The sequence below is a fragment of the Ascaphus truei genome, chromosome 14 (assembly GCF_040206685.1).
Source record: "Ascaphus truei isolate aAscTru1 chromosome 14, aAscTru1.hap1, whole genome shotgun sequence".
NCBI lineage: Eukaryota > Metazoa > Chordata > Amphibia > Anura > Ascaphidae > Ascaphus > Ascaphus truei.
In genome coordinates this window covers 20,809,954-20,832,226 of record NC_134496.1, presented here as the reverse complement: position 1 = coordinate 20,832,226, position 22,273 = coordinate 20,809,954, and the positions used below count along the sequence as shown (strand labels likewise).

The following is a 22,273-nucleotide window of genomic DNA, read 5'->3' as shown; positions in this document are numbered from 1 at the left end:
CAACAACACATGACATAATACACTGTGTCATTTATTTAACAAAAATAAAGCCAAAATGGAGAAGCCATGTATGAAAAACTAAGCACACCCTTACTGCTTCCATAGGAATTAAGATGCTAAGTAGCTGACAGGTGCTGCTAATCAAATGCCCTTGATTAATTGATCATCAGCAAGTGTGACCACCTCTATAAAAGTCGAAGTTTTAGCAGTTTTCTGGTCTGGAGCATTCAGGTGTGTGTTAACACAATGCCAAGGAGGAAAGACATCCGCAATGATCTTAGCGAAGCAATTGTTGCCACCCATCAATCTGGGACGGGTTATAAGGCCATTTCCAAACAATTTAAAGTCCATCATTCTACAGTGAGAAAGATTATTCAAAAGTGGAAAACATTCAAGACAGTTGCCAATCTTCCCAGGAGTGACGTCTCAGCAAATTCACCCCAAGGTCAGACCGTGCAATGCTCAGAGAAATTGCAAAAAACCCAAGAGTTACATCTCAGACTCTACAGGCCTCAGTTAGTATGTTAAATGTTAAAGTTCATGACAGTACAATTAGAAAAAGACTGAACAAGTATAGTTTGTTTGGAAGGGTTGCCAGGAGAAAGCCTCTTCTCTCTAAAAAGAACATGGCAGCACGGCTTAGGTTTGCAAAGTTGAACAAACCAAAAGACTTCTGGAACAATGTCCTTTGGACAGGCGAGACCAAAGTGGAGATGTTTGGCCATAATGCACAGCGCCACATTTGGCGGAAACCAAACACAGCCTATCAGCACAAACACCTCATACCAACTGTCAAGCACGGTGGTGGAGGGGTGAGGATTTTGGCTTGTTGTGCAGCCACAGGACCTGGGAACCTTGCAGTAATTGAGTCGACCATGAACTCCTGTATACCAAAGTATTCTAGAGTCAAATGTGAGGCCATCTGTCCGACAGCTAAAGCTTGGCCGAAATTGGGTCATGCAACAGGACAATGATCCCAAGCACACCAGCAAATCTACAGCAGTATGGCTGAAAAAGAAAAGAATCAAGGTGTTGCAATGGCCCAGTCAAAGTCCAGACTTCAACCCGATTGAAATGCTGTGGCTGGACCTTAAGAGAGCTGTGCATAAACAAATGCCCGCAAACCTCAATGAACTGAAGCAACGTTGTAAAGAAGAGTGGGCCAAAATTCCTCCACAACGATGTGAGAGACTGATAAAGTCATACAGAAAACGATTACTTCAAGTTTTGCTGCTAAAGGTGGTTCTACAAGCTATTGAATCATAAGGTATACTTAGTTTTACACACACGGCTTCTCCATTTTGGCCTTATTTTTGTTTAAATCATGACTGTATGTATGTATGTATAGAATACGTGTGTGTGTGTGTGTGTACCTCCGCTCCCCCTTACACTCCCCCCGCTCCCCCTTACACTCCCTCCGCTCCCCCTTACACACTCTCTCCGCTCCCCCTTACACACTCTCTCCGCTCCCCCTTACACACTCTCTCCCTCCCCCTTACACACTCTCTCCCTCCCCCTTACACACACTCTCCCTCCCCCTTACACACTCTCTCCCTCCCTCTTACACACTCTCTCCCTCCCCCTACGCACACTCTCTCCCTCCCCCTACGCACACTCTCCTCCACTACGAACACATTCTCCCTCCCCCTACGAACACACTCTCCCTCCCCCTACGAACACACTCTCCCTCCCCCTACGCACACTCTCCCTCCCCTACGCACACTCTCTCCCTCCCCTACGCACACTCTCTCCCTCCCCCTACGCACACTCTCTCCCTCCCCATACGCACACTCTCTGCCTCCCCCTACGCACACTCTCCCTCCCCCTACGCACACTCTCCCTCCCCCTACGCACTCTCTCCCTCCCCTACCCGCACTCTCTCCCTCCCCCTACCCGCACTCTCTCCCTCCCCCTACCCGCACTCTCTCCCTCCCCCTACCCGCACTCTCTCCCTCCCCCTACGCGCACTCTCTCCCCCCTACGCCACTCTCTCCCTCCCCCTACCCGCACTCTCTCCCTCCCCCTACCCGCACTCTCTCCCTCCCCCTACCCGCACTCTCTCCCTCCCCCTAAGCGCACTCTCTCCCTCCCCCTACGCGCACTCTCTCCCTCCCCCTACGCGCACTCTCTCCCTCCCCGTACGCGCACTCTCTCCCTCCCCGTACGCGCACTCTCTCCCTCCCCCCACGCGCACACTCTCTCCCTTCCCACGCGCACACTCTCCCCCCACGCGCCACCCTCCCCACCTCTCTCCCCCCCACGCACACACTCTCTCCCCCCCACGCACCACACTCTCTCCCCCCACGCACACTCTCTCCCCCCACGCACACTCTCTCTCCCCCCCACGCACACACTCTCTCCCCCCACGCACACACTCTCTCCCCCCCACGCACACACTCTCTCCCCCCCACGCACACACTCTCTCCCCCCCACGCACACACTCTCTCCCCCCCACGCACACACTCTCTCCCCCCCACGCACACACTCTCTCCCCCCCACGCACACACTCTCTCCCCCCCACGCACACACTCTCTCCCCCTCACGCACACTCTCTCTCCCCCTCACGCACACTCTCTCCCCCCCCACGCACACTCTCTCCCCCCCCCACGCACACTCTCTCCCCCCCCCACGCACACTCTCCCCCCCCACGCACACTCTCCCCACCCCCACGCACACTCTCCCCCCCCACGCACACTCTCTCCACCCTCCCCACGCTCACTCCCCCCTCTCTCTCCCCCCCCCACGCGCACACTCTCCCCCCCCCACGCGCACACTCTCCCCCCCCACGCACACTCTCCCCCCCTCTCTCTCCCACCCCCACGCGCACACTCTCCCCCCCCCACGCGCACACTCTCCCCCCCGCCCACGCACACTCTCTCTCACCCCCCACGCACACTCTCCCCCCCACGCACACGCTCTCCCCCCCACGCACATGCTCTCCCCCCCACGCACACGCTCTCCCCCCCACGCACACGCTCTCCCCCCCACGCACACACTCTCCCCCCCACGCACACACACTCTCCCCCCCACGCACACACACTCTCCCCCCCACGCGCACACACTCTCCCCCCCACGCACACACACTCTCCCCCCCTACGCACACTCTCCCCCTGCCCTATGCACTCTCCCCCCCCTCTCCTACGCACACACTCTTCCCCCCCCCGCACCCGCACCCACTCACCCGCCACCACCCCTCCCCCCCTCTGACGCGTCTCTCACCCCCCGCAGGATTGACGGGAATGTGGAAGACACGCAGCTAAACGTTGAAGCCGCTCACTCCGAGATCCTGAAATATTTCCAGTCCGTCACCTCTAATCGCTGGCTCATGATCAAGATCTTCCTCATTCTCATCGTCTTCTTCATCATCTTCGTGGTCTTCCTGGCCTAGGACCCAACCCAAAAACTGCAACACACACCCCCACCCCCCTTCCCCCCACACACACACTCCATCCTGCCTCCCCTGCAGGCCCTCCTACCAGGAGCAGGGAGGGGTGAAGTAGGAGTCTGTGTGTGTGTGTGTGTGTGTGTGTGTGTGTGTGTGTGTATATATATACATGAGTGAAAGGTGTGTGTGTGTGTGTATATATATATATGTGTATGTATGTATGTATGTATGTATGTATATATATATATTATATATATATATATATATATATATATATATATATATACACACATATATAAGGTGTGTTTGTATATAAACGAGTAAGAGGTTTGTGTTTATATACACCAGAGGTGTGTGTGTATATGTGTGTATATACATGAGCGAAAGGTGTGTGTGTATATATATATATGTGTGTGTGTGTGTGTGTGTATATGTATGTGTGTATATATATATATATATGTACACAAGTGAGTGGGGGAGGAATGTGTATCTATGTGTATATGACACGAGCGAGAGGTGTGTGTATATATACACGAGTGAGAAAGGCGTGTGTGTGTGTATACGCACACACGCACGTGAGGTGTGTGTATATACACGAGTGAGAGCGGTGTGTGTATGTATACATGAATGAGCGGTGTGTGTATACACAAGTGAGAGTGGTTGTATATATGTATATACTAGAGTGAGAGAGGTGTGTGTGTTTATACACACAAGCGAGAGGAGTACGTGAGTATGATCTAGTATAGGCAGAGACTGTATCATCGAGGAAGTATGTGAGTGAGAGTATCTGTGTGTTCATACGGTATACACCTGTGTATATAAATATACACACCTGTGTATATAGTTCACAAAGATATTCGTCAGACTGTATATAGCGAGATGTGTGCATGTATTTAAAGAAATGTCTGTGGAAAGATCACCCACATACATGCAAAATGCTTCTGTGTTTGTGTGTGTATACTGTATATAACAGTGGTGTGTGGATATATATGCGAGTATGGAAGTGGGTATACACACATGCACACACGTGTGCACTTCTGACACGTGAATGGATCATTGTGTGTGTTGAGGGGGAGGAGCGGTGTTATGAAGTCTCTCATCTGCTGTCCCCTGTTCCCCCTCCTCCAAATTAATAAGGTGGAGGAGGTAGCTCGGGCAGGGGGTAAGTGACGCTCTGCAGGGGCTCAGGGAGGGGTTAAGTGACGGGCAGGGTAGGGGTTAAATGACTGCAGGGCTCAGGCAAGGGAGGGGTTAAGTGACGCCCTGCCTTTGTATACTTTTATTTTAGCCTCTTGTAAACAGTTTAATATTATTTTCTTTTTAAATTATTCCCTAAAATTAAAGTAACCCCTGTCCACAGAGAGGAGGGGTTAAGTGACACTGCGGTTATCTGGGAGAGGAGGGGTTAAGTGACACTGCGGGTATCTGGGAGAGGAGGGGTTAAGTGACACTGCGGGTATCTGGGAGAGGAGGGGTTAAGTGACACTGCGGGTATCTGGGAGAGGAGGGGTTAAGTGACACTGCGGGTATCTGGGAGAGGAGGGGTTAAGTGACTGGGTATCTGGGAGGGGTTAAGTGAGTTTTTTGTTTGTTTTTTTAAACACATTCCATAGATCACACAGGACTCTGGTTCCCCCCCTCCGGAGCCCCCCTGGGTGTGAGCCGTGGCCCTATCCCCTCTGTACAGACTGTATATAGCGCAGGATGCCGGAAATATACTTAACATTTCAGCTCTCTGAGTCTGGTCTGATTTGTGTGTGTGTAAAAGTCAGTATCCTGGTTTGTGTCTGTCCCAGCGGTTCCCAAACTTTTTCGGTTCAAGGCTCCCCAAGGCGATCAGGATTTTTCCGCGGCGCCCAAAGTAAAAACAAAGGTGTATATACATACCTAACAGTTGCAGTGCGCATTTTGTGTCTCTCTCAGGCACACACTCTCAGACGCACACACACTCTCAGACACTCTCTCAGACACACACTCTCTCAGACACACACTCTCAGACACACACTCTCTCAGACACACACTCTCTCAGACACACACACTCTCAGACACACTCTCAGACACACACACTCTCTCAGACACACACACTCTCAGACACACACACACTCTCTCTCAGACACACACACACTCTCTCTCAGACACACACTCTCTCAGACACACACACTCTCAGACACACACACACTCTCTCAGACACACTCTCTGACACACTCTCACTCTCTCAGACACACTCTCCCAGACTCCCAAACACACACTCCCAGACTCCCAAACACACAATCCCAGACTCTCACAGATATACACACACACAGTGGAGAGCAGAGGCAGCGATGGATGTGCGTGACTGGGGGGAGGAAAGGCAGGAGATCCGTGCAGACGGCTTCCTGCACACAGTCACTGATACACAGACACATGGATATTCGGAGGGATGCTGGGGAGGGATAATCGCGGCGCCCCTCTAGGCAAGCCAGGGTGCACAGATTGGGATCCACTGGTCTATCCTGTATCATGGGGGGGAGGATATGTGTGTGAATGTGTATAGTGGGGGAGGAATGTGTGTGGCTGTGCATTGGGGGGAGTGTGTGAATGTGTATCGGGGGGCGGGGGAATGTGTGTGTGAATGTGTATCGGGGGGCGGGGGAATGTGTGTGAATGTGTATCGGGGAGGATGTGTGTGAATGTGTATCGGGGGCGGGGGAATGTGTGTGTGAATGTGTATCGGGGGGCGGGGGAATGTGTGTGTGAATGTGTACCGGGGGCGGGGGAATGTGTGTGAATGTGTATCGGGGGGCGGGGGAATGTGTGTGCGAATGTGCACCGTGGAGGGATGGGGATGTTTGTGAATGTGTACCGTAGGGGGGAGGATATGTATGTGAATGCATAACAAAGGAGGGGGGTAAAATGTGTGCCATGGGGGGGGGGGAGGATATGTGTGTGAATGTATTGTAGGGGGGGATTATAATGTGTGAATGAATGTGTACCCTGAGGGGGGAGGTGCGATTGTGTATCTTGAGAAGGGGATGTGTATTTTGGGGAGGAGTCAGTGTGGATGTGTATCATAGGGGGAAGGGATGGGTGTGATTGTGTATCCTAGGGAGAAGGTAGGGATGTGAATGTGTATCCTGGAGTGGGGTGTGAATGTGTATCCGTGGGGGGAGGAAGGGGTGTGATTGTGTATCCTGGGGGGGGGGGGGGGGAGGGGGAGAGGTATTTTACAAATAAAACGCCAGAAAACCATTTATTTTCATTTAAAAAAAAAAAAAAAATTTTTATTAGAAAACACAATAAATGGCTCCCTATAATGCATAAGGAAGTATATATATGTGTATGTGTGTATATATATATATATATATATATGTATGTATGTATATATATATATATATATATATATATATATATATATATATATACACACACACACACACACATACACATATATACACTGTGACGGAGTCACTGTCCATGTGGACTAGAGAGCTAGCGGAGTGGATAGGTTCCAGTCTACAGGAGGTTAAATTGCTCCATGGGAGCTTGCTGCACCTGGTACTAATTAAGACAGCACTCCTAAATGAAGGTTTAAAAAGGCAGGAAGTACCCTGTGCAAGAGAGGCTGCTTTTCCCCAGCAAGGGGAGAGATTGATTTTCTCCAAGCCAGGAAGGACCTTGGCTGTTCTGGTTCACCAGCCCTGCGGGAAGCATTGCTGCTGGGACCCCCACCCAGTATAAAGATTTTCTACGGGCTGGACACAGCCTGCTCCCCGGACCTGGTGTTCCTGTTTGCTGTTGGAGCTACACAGAGACCCTGGGATATGAATCCACTACAATAACAGATAAGGATTACATAATACTCTGCAGTGTTTAAAGACTGTTTTGTTGTATATGATAGGGCATGTTTTGGAGCTGGCAACCAGCTTAGCTGGCGGCCCGGTTGGAAAGAGCCGGAGTGGTATAGTCGGTCTGCTAAGAGGAGTAGGTGTTTATTTTATGATTTCTTTTGTTTCTTAAAGTGACGGTGTTTGAAATGTTTAGTGTCACTAATGGAAAAATAAACCACTGAAGGTTGGGTGCTAAGTGCCTCTTGTGTGTATACACGTGTTTGTCCTCCTTTTCTACAAATTAACCCCTAGAAGACTGTGTCGTGAAGAGCCTAGGTAAACGGCAGCGCTACACAAAGGGAGCTGTTTGCCACAACACACACACAGACTGTGTACAAATGGACATTTCTAGTGAATATATACACAGAAATCAATCCTGCATGATAAATGAATAATAACTAGACCGTTATACAAAGAGATGAATGGGTGTATACGCACACACACAAGAAATGCTAAAACTATACAGGGTGATTTAAAGCTGCAGTTCAGTCAATATCCTGCATGTGTGGTTTTTTTAATAAATCAGTTCTGTAGTAAGAAAAAATACTTTTAGCATTTTCTGTTTTAAAAAAAAAACAACTTTGAAAAACCAATTTTCTTGTGTTCTATTTTAACAAGCATGCTTGTTCCTATAGCAATGATTTACATTCCCCATATTTAAAGATGTCGCCAAACTTTGCCGATCAATAGACGGAGAACGAATTGACCGGCAGCTATGCAGTTCTTTAGGTAATTAGAGATTGCCCACATGAAACTATTGAAGTAAAAAAAAGAAGAAAAAAAAAGACAACTGCAGCTTTAATGGGTTAATTTAAAATGTAATAAAATGTAGCATAAGAGCAGGCTGTGTCTGGCAATAAGGCTGTGCCATGCATATACTATATACTATGTATACAGTGAGATACTGCGCAGTGGGAGGAGCTTGTGGACACAGTAATGTGATCCCATGCACTGGACGTGTCCCTCACACCTCTGCCGTGCTGCTGCAATCGGGCACGCTCTTGCTCCTCACCCTCCCGGATGCAGTAAGCTCGGTCTCTGTGTCGGACCCACACGTGTCCTCCAGCTGGAACGGGTTGATGCGCAGACACTGTTTGAAACTGAAAGCCGCCAGGCTCTTGGCTCTGCGGCGTTTCTCCCAGCGCGTGTCCCGCTGCTTCCTGAACTGCTCTTCCTCCTGCGCGAGAAAGTCGTGCAGTACCGAGCGGAACAGCCGCGGGATCTCTGCGCTCTCCGGCTCCAACTCCAGCATCAGCCGACGGAACCTGCATGGGGGAGGGGGTAAGGGGTGGGAATTACGTGCTGACCAATGAGAGCATAACGCTCTTCTCTTGCCTTAATTATAAGATACTTTAACCCTTCCGAACCTAATATCCATCTTTCCCCCTTACTTTCATATGCTCCCTGGAATGCTCGCTATCTTTCCAACAAGACTGATGACTGATACTTGGCTCTCACACCGACTCCGCTCTGGAGGCAGCTCTATTCTATTGTGGACTCGAACACCTGTAGGATGTGTCTATGGAGAGGAAAGTCTTCTCACCAAGTTTCAGCTCCTGCTTCCCTGACTCGTCCGCTCATCTTTTCGCTCCACTCTCTGTGCATTGCTGTCATCTGTAGGCCACCTAATCCTATATCCTCCCATGATCATCCTCGCAGAATTCCATTTCTGGGTACACTTCTTCCTCTCCACTCTCCTCTTAGGGGACTTTACATGCCATGTTGATGGCCACTTTCTTTCCTGGGCATCTCGACAGCTGACACAACCCAAAGATGGCCATTTCCTTGACCTCTTCGTCTTATTTCTCCATTCTCCATCTCTCTTTTCCCACTCTCTGGCCATAACCCTTTTCTCTCACACATTCCTCTCCTCGCTATACCCCAAACTTATGTTCCATTGACCTTCAGTCTTTTGAATCCAGCTCACTAGACCAGTAAACTACTCCTGTACACCAACAATTCACGGTGCTTCCTCTCCCAATCCTGGTTAAACCCACACTCTCTTCTGCTGCTACCATTCTGCTGAAGGCCTCTGGAGGAAATTGAAAATCTAACCCATGTTCTCTTTTCTTTGACTCTTCTTCTGCCTCCCTCTTCAACCAGGGTGGGCAACCCTGTCGCCATTCGCCACTTGTGGCGAATTGGCAGTGAAACTGGCAAATAGAGCTCTCTCTCCTCCTCCCCCCCCCCCCTGCTTCTTACTGCACCGGCAGCCACAGGGACAGGAGAAGCAGCAGCACGGAGAGGAAGCTCTCCTCTCCCCCCCCTCCTTCTTACTGCACCGGCAGCCACAGGGACAGGAGAATCTGCAGGACCACAGAGAGGAAGCTCTCCAGCCTCACTCCGATGACTGCTCCTCAGCTGTCCTGAGAGGGAGAAGCCAGCAGGCACCAGCCACTGTCAGGGGGTTGAGAGTGACTTCGACTGCACTGATCCGCTCCACCTGGGTAGCAGCCCCCAGAATAGCCTCTTTAAACCCCCACAGCCTGCATAAGCCCCCACCACCTGGCTTAGGATACCCCCCGATGCCCAGGTACCCCGACCCCCCTGATGCCCTCTCCAGCTGCCCAGATCCCCACTCATGCTGCCTTCATGCTCCCAGACCACCCCCTCTCAGGCTGCCCAGATCTCCCCCCAGACTGTCCTCACCCTCCCCTCTCGCGCTGCCCTCACCCTCCCCTCTCACGCTGCCCTCACCCTCCCCTCTTGCGCTGCCCTCACCCTCCCCTCTCGCGCTGCCCTCACCCTCCCCTCTCGCGCTGCCCTCACCCTCCCCTCACGCTGCCCTCACCCTCCCCTCTCGCGCTGCCCTCACCCTCCCCTCTCGTACTGCCCTGACCCTCCCCTCTCATGCTGCCCTCACCCTCCCCTCTCGCGCTGCCCTCACCCTCCCCTCTCGTGCTGCCCTCATCCTCCCCTCTCGCGCTGCCCTCACCCTCCCCTCTCGCGCTGCCCTCACCCTCCCCTCTCGCGCTGCCCTCATCCTCCCCTCTCATGCTGCCCTCACCCTCCACTCTCGCGCTGCCCTCACCCTCCCCTCTCGCGCCGCCCTCACCCTGCCCTCTCGTGCTTCCCTCACCCTCCCCTCTCGCGCTGCCCTCACCCTCCCCTCTTGCGCTGCCCTCATCCTCCCCTCTCGCGCTGCCCTCACCCTCCCCTCTCGTGCTGCCCTGACCCTCCCCTCTCATGCTGCCCTCACCCTCCCCTCTCGTGCTGCCCTCACCCTCCCCTCTCGTGCTGCCCTCACCCTCCCCTCTCGTGCTGCCCTCATCCTCCCCTCTCGTGCTGCCCTCATCCTCCCCTCTCGCGCTGCCCTCACCCTCCCCTCTCGTGCTGCCCTGACCCTCCCCTCTCGCGCTGCCCTCGCCCTCAACTCTCGCGCTGCCCTCACCCTCCCCTCTCGTGCTGCCCTCACCCTCCCCTCTCGCGCTGCCCTCACCCTCCCCTCTCATGCTGCCCTCACCCTCCCCTCTCGCGCTGCCCTCATCATCTCCTCTCGCACTGCCCTCATCATCCCCTCCCGCGCTGCCCTCATCATCCCCTCCCATGTTGCCCAGACCACCCGCCCTCCCCAACATCTGCACCAAGCCTGCCCACATCGGCACCCACCCTGCCCCCACTGCTGCTGCGGAGTTACCTCCTCCCGCTGCCACAGTTCCCTTAGCTCAATTTTTACATGGTGTGGCTATTTTCACTTCTAATTCGCCACACCTGTGGCTACATTGAAAAATAGGTTGCCCACCCCTGCCCTACAACATGCTGCAAGCCTTTTGCTTTATTTCCAGGGACGAGGTGGAAGGTACATTTTTACAGGTATAGTGACACTGCATGGGAGATTTAAAGATGGCGTTGTGGTACCGGAGTATGATGGGGCCGCACTGCGAGGGGCTGATCTTGGAGCAGGTGTTCATGAGTTCCAGCTGGTCCTCCGGGTTGAGCTCAAAGCTCTGCTGGGGGGTGGATGCCAGCCACGTGTAGTCCACCCCACTCTTGAAACGCTTGCACTCGATGAGACGCTCTCGCTGCTGTCTCTGGGAGCGCTTGAGGTGGGACGCCAACTCCAGCATCAGGGTCTCAGTGACGAGCTCTGTGCTGCTCCGGGGGGCCGGCTTCATAACAGACCCTTCTGTGTCATTCCAGCCAAAGAGACCCGCCAGGAACATGCTGTATATCTGCGGCACAGAGATAGATATATTGTGATAGCATCACTGTCCTCTAGGTGCTGAAATAGGGCAGCTATGGTACTTTCCAACACACAAAGAGTTAATTTCCCTAGAGAAGCCAGCAGCAGCTGCTGGCTAATTGAGCAGGCTGAACTCCTGAGTGCTCATGGAGTTTTAAAAGTCAGGAAGTGACTATACAGAGAAAGAGACAGCTGTCCCAGAGAAGGGGCAGAGAAGAGTTCTCCCCAGCTGTGGACACTGGCACAGCCCCCTAGGCCCGCTGGACAAGGGTCGCGGAGCCTGCTGGGACTGCCTGAGTTGTTAATCCCAGGAAGAAGGAAGGACGGAAGAGCGTGTTGAAGCAGGGATGTCCTGTCCTTAACATTAAATTTACAGATGAGAGATTCTCTGAGCTCTCGTGGGGCTGAGCTCCCCTAGGAAGGAAGGATGCAGGGACGTCTGCTCCAAACCCTGGAGTAACAGATAAGCGAAACACTTTATTGCTGTGTTCAGAGACTATATATGTTCAGCTATAATAGTACCTGTTTTGGGTGGTAACCAGCTTAGCTGCCCATCCAGTTAGTAAGGGTTGAAGCTAAATGTGTAGTTAGTCTCCTAAGAGGAGTAGGAGTTTATTTTATGATTTCGTTTTGACTTAAAGGGATGGTGGGCCTGTTAGTGTATTATTTATCCCTGTAAATAAATCCCATATAGAGAAATACTACGTTTCCTGCCTTAATCTGTGACTAAAAGATGCTACAACGTGGTGTGGGTATCACAATTGGTGGAATTTAATGTGGGCAGTCCAAAAGGCACTGAGCAGCGGAAACTGTGGGTTTGAAAATAAATGCGGGGATTTAAAATGGCCGCCCAACTGAAGTGAAAAAACAAATTCTGCACGTAAAGTCTGTCACACTGTGTATGACCAGTTGTGCTTACAGGATACACAGGGAAAGTGAAAATTTGAGGAATTTTTGATCACGCTTCAGCGCAGAAAAACAGAAAGTTCTGCTAAGCAGAAGTTGCAGCAATCGAAAAAGTCACAGATGGAGAATATTGCTATGTTACAGCGGTGCTAATGTAACGCCTGTATGTCCCCAGTACTGAGATGGGTAAGGGTATAATACACACCCACAGCAGTGAGGGCGTGCCCGGAGTGTGGTAATGCGTTACCGGGCCTGGTAAGAAAGGGTTAACGTATACTTGCTGAGTCCGGGGTGCCAGAGGTCAGAGAGTAATGTCCGTGTGCCAGAGTTCAAGGGTTGGAGAGAGCAGCTTAGTGATGTCCGCAAGCCAGGGTTCAAGGGTTGGAGAAGGCAGCGTAGTGATGTCCGTAAGCCAGGGTCCAAGAGCAGGAGAAAGCAGAGTAGTCAAATCCAAAGCAGTACACAAGTTCAAACCAAGGGAATCCAAACAGCAGCAGGGACAGGAACCAGCGCTGAAACAAACAAGGGAGCTAGGCATAGACACTGCTCACACAGGAGCTACAGGAAAGCTACGCAGAGCAATGACTAAGAGGGCAGAGTGGGGTTATAAAGGAAGGGGGACCAATAGGGAAGAGAGGAGGAGCAGAAGCTTGAGTGAGAGTTTGCAGGGATAGGTCTGAGAGAGCAGGGGAGGAGACAGGGAAATAATCTAGAGAGATGGCTTGTAAGCCACGGGGGGGCGGAGCTAGAGTTCAGGGGCAGCAAATAACTGGAGCGAGTGCGCGCGCCTTCTGTAAGTGTGTTATGCGCGTGCACCGCACGTGTCACAGGGCGTGAGGGACACACCGCCGGGGAGACGCTCGGCACCGGAGGCGGAAGGGAAGGAGAGGCGGAGGAGCCAGGTAATGCAGGGGCCGGGGTGATAGACGCACGCCGAGGGATACGGGTACCACGGAGGGTAGTGAGTGACCGGGAACGTGCACGCACAGTGCGGGAGCCACGCGCGTGACGCGAACGCCCGTCAGGGTACGCAAACCGCGCCGTGGAGGAGCGACCGTGAGAGGAGGCTAGGAGAGAGTGAGGACGAAGGAAAGAGGGGTGGTTAGAGGTCGTGGGAACTGGGGTGACGGGGACACGCTGGGATGCGTGAGTCCCCCGATCCGTTACAGCTAAGCAGAAAGTGTTGCTGCCTTAAAGCAGAGGTTGCAACAGTTGGCAAAGACGCAAAAGGAACTGTCAAAATCCCATGATGAGAATTTACACTCACAAACTGAAACAGCAGCGTTGTTAGTACAGCAGATGGCGCGATCACTGCCTCAGACTCTAAAAGAAGAGTAACATGAGGCTTACCTTCGCCTACACCAGGAGGAGGACTCCTATAGGGCCCCGCAAAAAGAACCGTCTCCATTTTCAGCAGAAGCCCCAGACAATTTTTACCCCGGGTCTTCAGAAAGACGAGGGTCAGAAAGACCAGAGATGAGTTACAGCCCAGAGCTCTTGGCGCAATCGTCACAGAACCGACGACAAGCATTGGGATGACAAAGGCTACCGCCATATACAGTAAGCCGAGCGACGCAGAGAAAACGAGTACTGACTGGAAACTGTATTGTGAGATGTCCCAGAAAGACATTCAAAACTTCATCACAGAGTTAGAAGTTTCTCAGCAAGAGGCTCGCACGCTCAAAGCAGAGCTTGGTAAGGCAAAGAAAGATACAAAGCAAATCAAATAAACCCGGCGCCTTAAACAATATTATTTATAAACTGTGTGGAATCTGACCATATATTAACGTCCAGTTAGATGATCCGGTAATCTTCAGATAGACCACACGAATAGTCTCACAACATGTGGAAAAAGAAAGACATAGAGAATATCATAGCATATAACTGTTTAGTACTGTAGGCATATACATAACTAACAAAAACAAACTAGCACACTGACAATCCATCAGTATAACACCTAGTGATAAGCTGAAAAACTATTAAAATATATTTAAAAAAATAATGGACATAGAGAAAATGAACAAAGACTGCTGATCCTCCAATAGAAAAAATTAAAACCCTACCCACAACAAGCAGGGTTGGACAAGCATACAGGATAATCTTTATCCAGGACAGCTAGCTGCAGACAGGGGACACCCGCCAAAGTACTTGCTTGACGTTGGTATAAGTGACCGGGTCCCTCATGCGTCTATCACGTGATCCGCAACGTGATCAGCACAGAGGTCTGTGAATTGAAGGATGCTGAGGAAGAGATCCTGATTCATTTAGAGACGGTGAAAAGAGCAAATACAAGTCTGAGACAGAAAAAAATCAGACTTGACCGACCAGATCAGTGAAGGAAATAAGAAGCTTCTCCAAGCAGAAAAAGTAAAGAAGCAATTAATCCAGGAAAAGTTAGAAGTGCAGGAAGCACACCTACTGCAGAGCCAGATGCAAGGTCTACGCACGAGTTTGCAAAAGGCCAAGGAGAAACAGGTGGATGCAGAGAAGCAGCAAGTTCTACAGAAAGAAAGTTTCCAGGCTTCTCACAAAGTACAAGTGCTAAAGGAGAATATGAGTACACAGTATGTCCCCGCAGAGCAGCACGAGGAGCTGAAGGCCACGCTGCTCGTCACCAGCGCATCGCTAGAGGTGAAGCTTAGATGCCAAGTGACTGTGTATGAGAAGAAACAAGAGCAAGAGCTGGAAGAGCAGAGAGGCTGCTCCATCCCCAAAAGTCAGTACACCCAGGAGAAAGAGGCCTGGAAAACAGAAGCAGCGGTGATCCTAGAGACAAAAACTGCAGAGCTCCAAAATATGAAGGAGGCGCTGATGCAAACCCAGAGCAAGCACCGGGAAGAGGTGAAGGCCCTGAGAGGGAGGGGACTTGCAGGATCAAACTGAAAAACTGCAGACGCAGATTGCTGAGCGCAAGATACAGCTCGCCGAGAGGGAGGAGGTGTCCGTCCGTCAGGTGGCCTGCCTGACATTGCGCTATGAAACCGAGATGGCTGATACCCGCAAGCTGCTGGACCATACGGCCGATGAGAGGGCCCGGCTGCAGCTGGAGCTGGACAAGGTCCGGGAGGAGCACCAGCAGCAGGTCAAAAATAGAAACAAGGAAACAGTTAAGCCGTGCTCTGAATCAGCTGACAGATGTGGAATCGCGACAACTCCAAACAAGCTGAACTAGCCGCTGCACTGAGTGGAAAAAGACATGCAGAAGGACAGCTTCAAGACCTGAGGAAGGACCTGGAGTCTGAGCGTACTGGCCGCAAGATGGCAGAGAAACAAAAGCGTGACCCGGGCGAGGAGCTCGAGGCTCTGAAGACTGAGCGGGACACTACTGCTGCCCAGCAGGATGTTCCTCAGATGAAGTTGGAGAAAAAGGTTACAAACCTAATACAGACACTTGGGTCACAGATGCAGTCCATGGAAAAGATGGTGGTAGGGAACGAGGCTCCACGAAATAGTAAAGCACAGTTGTCTCCACTTCAGGAAAAGGTATTGGCCCGGCCCTAGTGTCTGTATCCAACAGAAACTAATGCCCGTGAAGACGAGGGTACAGTGAAAGCTGGGGACACCACTCAACTGCAAAACGAAATGGCAAAGTTTGAACCGCCTGAGCAAGTTGTGCGTTCCTGTAAGCGTGACCATAAAGCCTTTGCACTACCACAGTCTACTTTCCACAAGGCACGAAATAGAAGGACCAAGTTGCGATGGAGTAGCACAGTAAGAATCCAGTCGTATTGCAGTGCCCATGGGGTTCAAAGTGGATTCCTTGCCATGAGGGCAACCGCTGTAAAGATACAGTCTCTGATGAGAATGGGATGGAAGTGTATCCATGATCGCAAGACGAGAAAGACCTCACAGATTGTCCAGCGACACTCCCAACGGAATAAGTTAAGGAATCAAGAAAGAATGGCCCAATCCTATTGTCACGAGAGAATAGCACATATATACAATAACCGGGCCAGATTGAACAAGACTAGGATATAGTAAACTGAATGAGTTTATTTCCTCTGAGCAGAACAGACAATACATCAAGCAAATAACATTACAGAAATATTTACACTTACTGAGGTTGGACAAGGAGATATTCAGCCGAACAGCAGCTCCTTAGTTGTTATAGGTCACAACAAGCACGACAAAATGACAGCGACAAGCAACCAACACAGGAATAAGGGGTGCAAGCAACTATATAGACGCAGACCCCCATTCCTACCATGGCAGTTCAGTTATTGGTGAAGACAAATCTTGACCCTATCACAGGTTGCCAGGTAACGCAAAAAGCTGGGTTTACCCAGCCCCTCATTAATACAACCCTCCCCTGTGGCTACTTGGCCAGCCCATTTATAAAAAAACTATGACATGATGCCTTCGTTGCCACCCTGTCTAGCAAAAATGCTTATGGGGCAGGGGTCTTTCATGTAGGGTGTCACTTTTGACAGGTGAAATGGTTATCACCTCGTTGTGGGACCTGGCTGCATATGCAATGAAGCCTTTCAAGTGGCCTCCTTTGATTGTACAATTACATATCAAAGGGGCCATTTGGCGAGCCTCCAAACTTATATCCAAAGTTATAGTAAAAACAGTGATAACATAACTATTTCTCCCATATTTTAAATCAGATTAACAATATCTATGCAACCTGTGTTCGTTGCATAGGAAAGCATATCCAAATTTCAGCCTTGTAGCACAAACACATACAGAGATATGGTTCTATGGGGTTTACATTATGACAAATACACAGTTAACCCTCTCTCCATGCTAATACATAACATAGCAATTAATTCTACTGAAGCAGGGGGATGCAGATCAATACTGCACCGACACACTTTATTCGAGCAAATACCCGGTATGTACCTGGCAGATACCTGGAATGCGCCGCTCCTCACCTCTGACAAGCCCCGTTGCGTTTGCCTTCCCAGCCTGGGTTCATGCCTGGCTGATGGGCGGCTGATCTGTTAAATGATAATGATTAGGATTTAATAGGCTGCAATGCTTCGCGTGTCTACCAGATGGCATAAATTCATGAATTGTAATGCAGTATATATATATGTACTGTGCAGTATTGCAGCCAGCGGGAATAAAATGCTTCAATCCCTGCTGGAAAATAACTCAATGCACTCGGGCAGAAAACAGTCACAAACCTCAATACACCCGGGTATACCCGAATTCGTGGGACTAGCCGAGCTCAAATAAAGTGTGTCGCCAGTGTATATACACAATATGGTTAACCCTTTCCCTCCCGACATGATTTCTACACATACAGGAATATAACACAGACTGTTGGGGGAATACATCTCAGACCTGGGGCAATTCTGCTGAAGCAGGGGGATGCAGATCAACATATACACAGATCCCATTAACCCCTCATACCCCGATCATGACACCTATGAGTCTGCCGACTGTAATAGAGGCATCATGGGGTGCGCATGGGGTTAAGAAGAATCCCGTCCAAACTGAAATACTGAAGCTAAATGGTATGGAATCAAACACAGAACTTGTGGTGAATGACCGGTCTCTAGTCTCAAATGCTGAAGGTACGCTGATGGAGAAAGGTCCAAATGTCATCACCACTAAAGTGGAGTTACTGTCTTCCCAAGAGAAGGCCAAACTTGTCACTGGCGAGTGAATGCAAGGAGCAGACCAAAGAGGTAAAGGCTCTTCTGCAGGGTAAGGGAGACTCTGAGCACCAGAGGAAGAAAACTGAGATGCATCTTCAGGATATGCAGATAAAGGTCACAGATCAGGATAGAGTCCGGGCTGAGCTGGCAGAGAGAACCAACAGACTGCAGGATGCTCAGGAACTTTTCCAAAAAGTAACACGCCAGAAGCTGAGCTTCAACGCTAAAATCAAACAAGTGAAAGACAAGAAGATAGCGAAGTAACAGTCTGCAGCCCAGAAGGCCTAGTATGTGCCGGAAGGAAATACTCTTCAACTGGAAGGCAAGGAAAAATAAGAGATGAATGTCAGATGTCTCTGACAAAGAGGCTGGTGCACGGGAATAGTGCACGGGCTGCATCACAGGACAATCTTACGCTGGGGAGGGGGATATGTGATACCATCACTGTCCTCTAGGAGCTGGAATAGGGCAGATATGGGACATTCCAATGCACAGTGAGTTAATCTCCCTATAGAAGCCAGCAGCAGCTGCTGGCTATTTGAGAAGGCTAAACTCCTGAGTGCTCATGGAGTTTTAAAAGTCATGAAGGGACTAGATAGAGAGAGACTGCTGGGGCAGAGAAGAGTTCTCCCCAGCTGTGGAAGCTGGCACAGCCCCCTATGCCCACTGGACGATGGTCGCGGAGCCTGCTGGGACTGTCTGGGTTGTTAATCCCAGGAACAAGCAAGGACGAGAGACCGAGCTGAAGCGGGGATGTCCTGTCCTTAACATTGGACTTAGAGAGGAGAGATTCTCTGAGCTTTCATGGGGCCGAGCTCCCCTAGGAAGAAATGACGCGAGACTGTGCTGAAGCAGGGACATCTGCTCCAAACCCTGTAGTAACAGATAAGCAAAACACTTTATTGCTGTGTTCAGAGACTATACATGTTCAGCTATAATAGTAGTATACTCTTTGAGAAAGGGCATTTACGCCCAAAACGCGTCAGAGTTTTTACCCTACCATGCATTTGATTGTCTCCCATGTTTAGCCCTCAATAAATTGTTTTTTAACCCGTTTTTGGGTGTGTCGTACCCCTCATTTTTCAACTCTTGCATGCAGTGCTCCCAATCTCTCCACCGAGGATTCAACTATTAGTACCTTTTTGGGGTGGTAACCAGCTTAGCTGTCCAGCCAGTTAGTACGGGTTGAAGCTAAATGTCTAGTTAGTCTCCTAAAAGGAGTAGGAGTTTATTTTATGATTTCGTTTTCACTTAAAGGGACGGTGGGCCTGTTAGTGTATTATTTATCTCTGTAATGTACTTGTGCTCTAGGCCAAATAAATAGTTTATTTTAACCTGCCTCCAGCCCGGATCTTTTGCGGTGCTCAACTCGATTTTCCTCTTTCTCCTATCACTGTAAATAAACCCGATATAGAGAAATATTATGTTTCCTGCCTTAATCTGGGACTATAAGACGCTACAACGTGTGTGTGTGTGTGTATGTATGTGTGTGTGTGTGTGTGTGTGTGTGTGTGTATGTGTGTGTATGTGTGTGTATGTGTATGTGTGTATATATATATATATATAACACAAAAAGGCACAAGAACCCCAATTAGAAGCACTCAGACATATCTAATAATTAATGCAATCAAGATGCAGACAAATGTAATAACCAAAATACAAATTTATTATGAGTCTACATCAAACACAACATAGAAAACCAAAATGACAAACATGAAAATAGACCAAACCAATGTCTCCTATAGACAATAAGAATATGGACCCAAAAATATAGACAGCAGTTTGGTCTGTTTTCATGTTTGTCATTTTGGTTTTCTATGTTGTGTTTGATGTAGACTCATAATAAATTTGTATTTTGGTTATTACATTTGTCTGCATCTGATTGCATTAATTATTAGATATGTCTGAGTGCTTCTAATTGGGGTTCTTGTGTCTTTTGTGTGTTATATTATTCCTGCCCCTTAGCACCGCCAGTCCCGTTCATTTGGGATACTTTCAGGCTTATGACTGTAGGCGGACGCTCACAGAGGTATGCAAGGGAGTCTGGTTATAGTGAAATTAAATAAGGCTTTTATTGCGCCTGTTTCCTTAACATCAGGAAACCATCCAAACACGGGGTAAACAAAGCTTTTATTCACTTGGGAGTATTTCTAGTGAAATACTATGCAATCCACCACTCCCTTTAGATAAGCATGTCTCCCAGCCCCAAACATATAGCATGAAATGAACAGATATAAAAAAGTATTATAAATGAAAGTCTTATCTGTTCCTTGTAGTTTGGAGGGAAAATCTTCTCTGTTCCTGGTTGCTACCTTTTATTCAGGATTTGTCAGCATTCAGGTTTAGAAGTTTCCTCTGTGTCTTGCAAGCAGCCTCTTCTGGAACAGTAGACTCAAGACGTCTGTCCCCATGTCAGTCTCACAAGTTGTGAGAGTAAGGGACAATCTCTGCTTTGTCTCCAAGTTCAGCTCAGGTATGAGCTAAGGAGTCTCACTTCCTGTCTCAAAAGACAGGCTTTTCTAAGCAATCTAATCAGGCAGGTGGTGTTTGTTAATTGACTACCAACAGTTAACCACCACACTGCTGGATTAAAGGCACATTACCTGAACAGGGATAACTCCCCTGTTACAGTGACATTATCATATTTGATGGTTGTTGTTAGCGGTATTCGTTGTGTGTCATATATATATATATATATATATATATATATATACAGTGTTCGACAAACTTATACATTTGCACGCCCCGAGTGAGTGGATTTAACATCGTGGTGAGCTCCTATTGGCCCAAGCAGCACACGTGTGGTACTAGGTGGCGAGAAGATTTTTTTTTTCGGCGAGTAGATTTTTTGGTGATTTGTTGACCACTGTATATATATATAGACAAAGAAATAAGAGTTTAATTTTATTGGAGACAGATATCGTGACCATAGAAAATAAACTTAATCATTTAGATATATGTGTGTGTGTGTGTGTACAGAATACATGCATACATAGAGAGAACAGAGATTAAACCCTTCTATATCTCCTCTGCTCTCTCTGTATAGCATTACCTCTAATATCTCTGCGCCTCTCTGCTCTCTCTGTATAGCATTACCTGTAATATCTCTGCGCCTCTGCTCTCTCTATATAGCATTACCTGTAATATCTCTGCGCCTTTGCTCTCTCTGTATAGCATAACCTGTAATATCTCTGTGCCTCTGCTCCCTCTGTATAGCATTACCTGTAATATCTCTACGCCTCTGCTCTCTCTGTATAGCATTACCTCTAATATTTCTGCGCCTCTTTTCTCTCTGTATAGCATTACCTGTAATATCTCTCCGCCTCTGCTCTCTCTGTATAGCATTACCTGTAATATCTCTGCTCCTCTGCTCTCTGTATAGCATTACCTGTAATATCTCTGCTCCTCCGCTCTCTATAGCATTACCTGTAATATCTCTGCGCCTCTGCTCTCTGTATAGCATTACCTGTAATATCTCTGCGCCTCTGCTCTCTGTATAGCATTACCTGTAATATCTCTGCGCCTCTGCTCTCTGTATAGCATTACCTGTAATATCTCTGCGCCTCTGCTCTCTGTATAGCATTACCTGTAATATCTCTGCGCCTCTGCTCTCTGTATAGCATTAACTGTAATATCTCTGCGCCTCTGCTCTCTGTATAGCATTACCTGTAATATCTCTGCTCGTTTCTCTGACAGTTGCCGTGTCCTTGTTCTTTCACACTGCTCCCCAGGGCGCTGTCTCTTTCCAGATGTGCCGTTTCTGTGTCTGTCTCACTCACTCTCAATCCCTCATTCGCTCTGTCCCTCTTCTCTCTCGTTTTCTCTGCTCTCTCCCCTCTCGGTGTCTCTCACTTTCCTCCCCTCCATGCACCCTCTCTCTCTCTCTCTCTGCCCTTTTAACGCTCATGTTAATCCCGTGTAATCTGGGGGAATCCGTGCAGTCAGCAGAATTTTCATGGAGACGTGAAGACACTCAGGCATATCTTCAATGGGACTACGGTCATTAGGTCACTTTGACCCTACGTGGGACTGTCCCTTTAACCCGATAAACACATCACTGTCATTATTAAGTCACTTTGCTCCAACGTGGGACTGACCCTTAACCCATTAGATTGTAAGCTCTTCAGGGCAGGGATTTCTTTTCCTATTGTCTGATTTTGCTGCGCTTATTGTATTATTATAATTCCCTGTACTGTATTCTTTGTGAAATGCCGAGTACACTTTTGGTGCTATATAAATAAAGACATACAATACAATTAAACACTTCCTCCCAAACCTGGCCCTGCTACCTCCTTCCACATTACTGTTGGAAGTACTATCATTC

At 49.2% G+C, this 22,273-nt stretch overlaps 2 protein-coding genes across 4 annotated transcripts in view; one reads left to right on the top strand and one right to left on the bottom strand.

The window, feature by feature from the left end:
- STX5 (syntaxin 5) overlaps positions 1-5,119 on the top strand; it is an 18,367-nt gene extending 13,248 nt beyond the window's left edge. The window contains 2 exon segments of the mRNA XM_075569399.1: positions 798-801; positions 3,229-5,119. Coding sequence (XP_075425514.1) covers positions 798-801; positions 3,229-3,388 — 164 coding nt within the window. The 3' untranslated portion in view covers positions 3,389-5,119.
- A 1,637-nt stretch (positions 5,120-6,756) lies between these two features.
- LOC142465780 (protein RD3-like) lies at positions 6,757-21,853 on the bottom strand. 3 transcript variants are annotated; one of them, XM_075570069.1, is made up of 4 exons: positions 21,616-21,853; positions 20,262-20,327; positions 11,110-11,423; positions 6,757-8,516 (listed from the first exon to the last, which is right to left on the bottom strand). In XM_075570069.1, the coding sequence occupies exons 3-4, from the start codon at positions 11,412-11,414 to the stop codon at positions 8,216-8,218; spliced, it is 606 nt and encodes a 201-aa protein (XP_075426184.1). In that variant the 5' UTR covers positions 11,415-11,423; positions 20,262-20,327; positions 21,616-21,853; the 3' UTR covers positions 6,757-8,215. The 3 variants fall into 3 exon arrangements, with proteins under 3 accessions (XP_075426184.1, XP_075426183.1, XP_075426182.1); XM_075570068.1 differs by lacking the exons at positions 20,262-20,327; positions 21,616-21,853 and adding an exon at positions 12,618-17,302; XM_075570067.1 differs by lacking the exon at positions 20,262-20,327 and having other exon boundaries at positions 6,761-8,516; positions 21,616-21,852.
- Between the last annotated feature and the right edge of the window lie 420 nt (positions 21,854-22,273).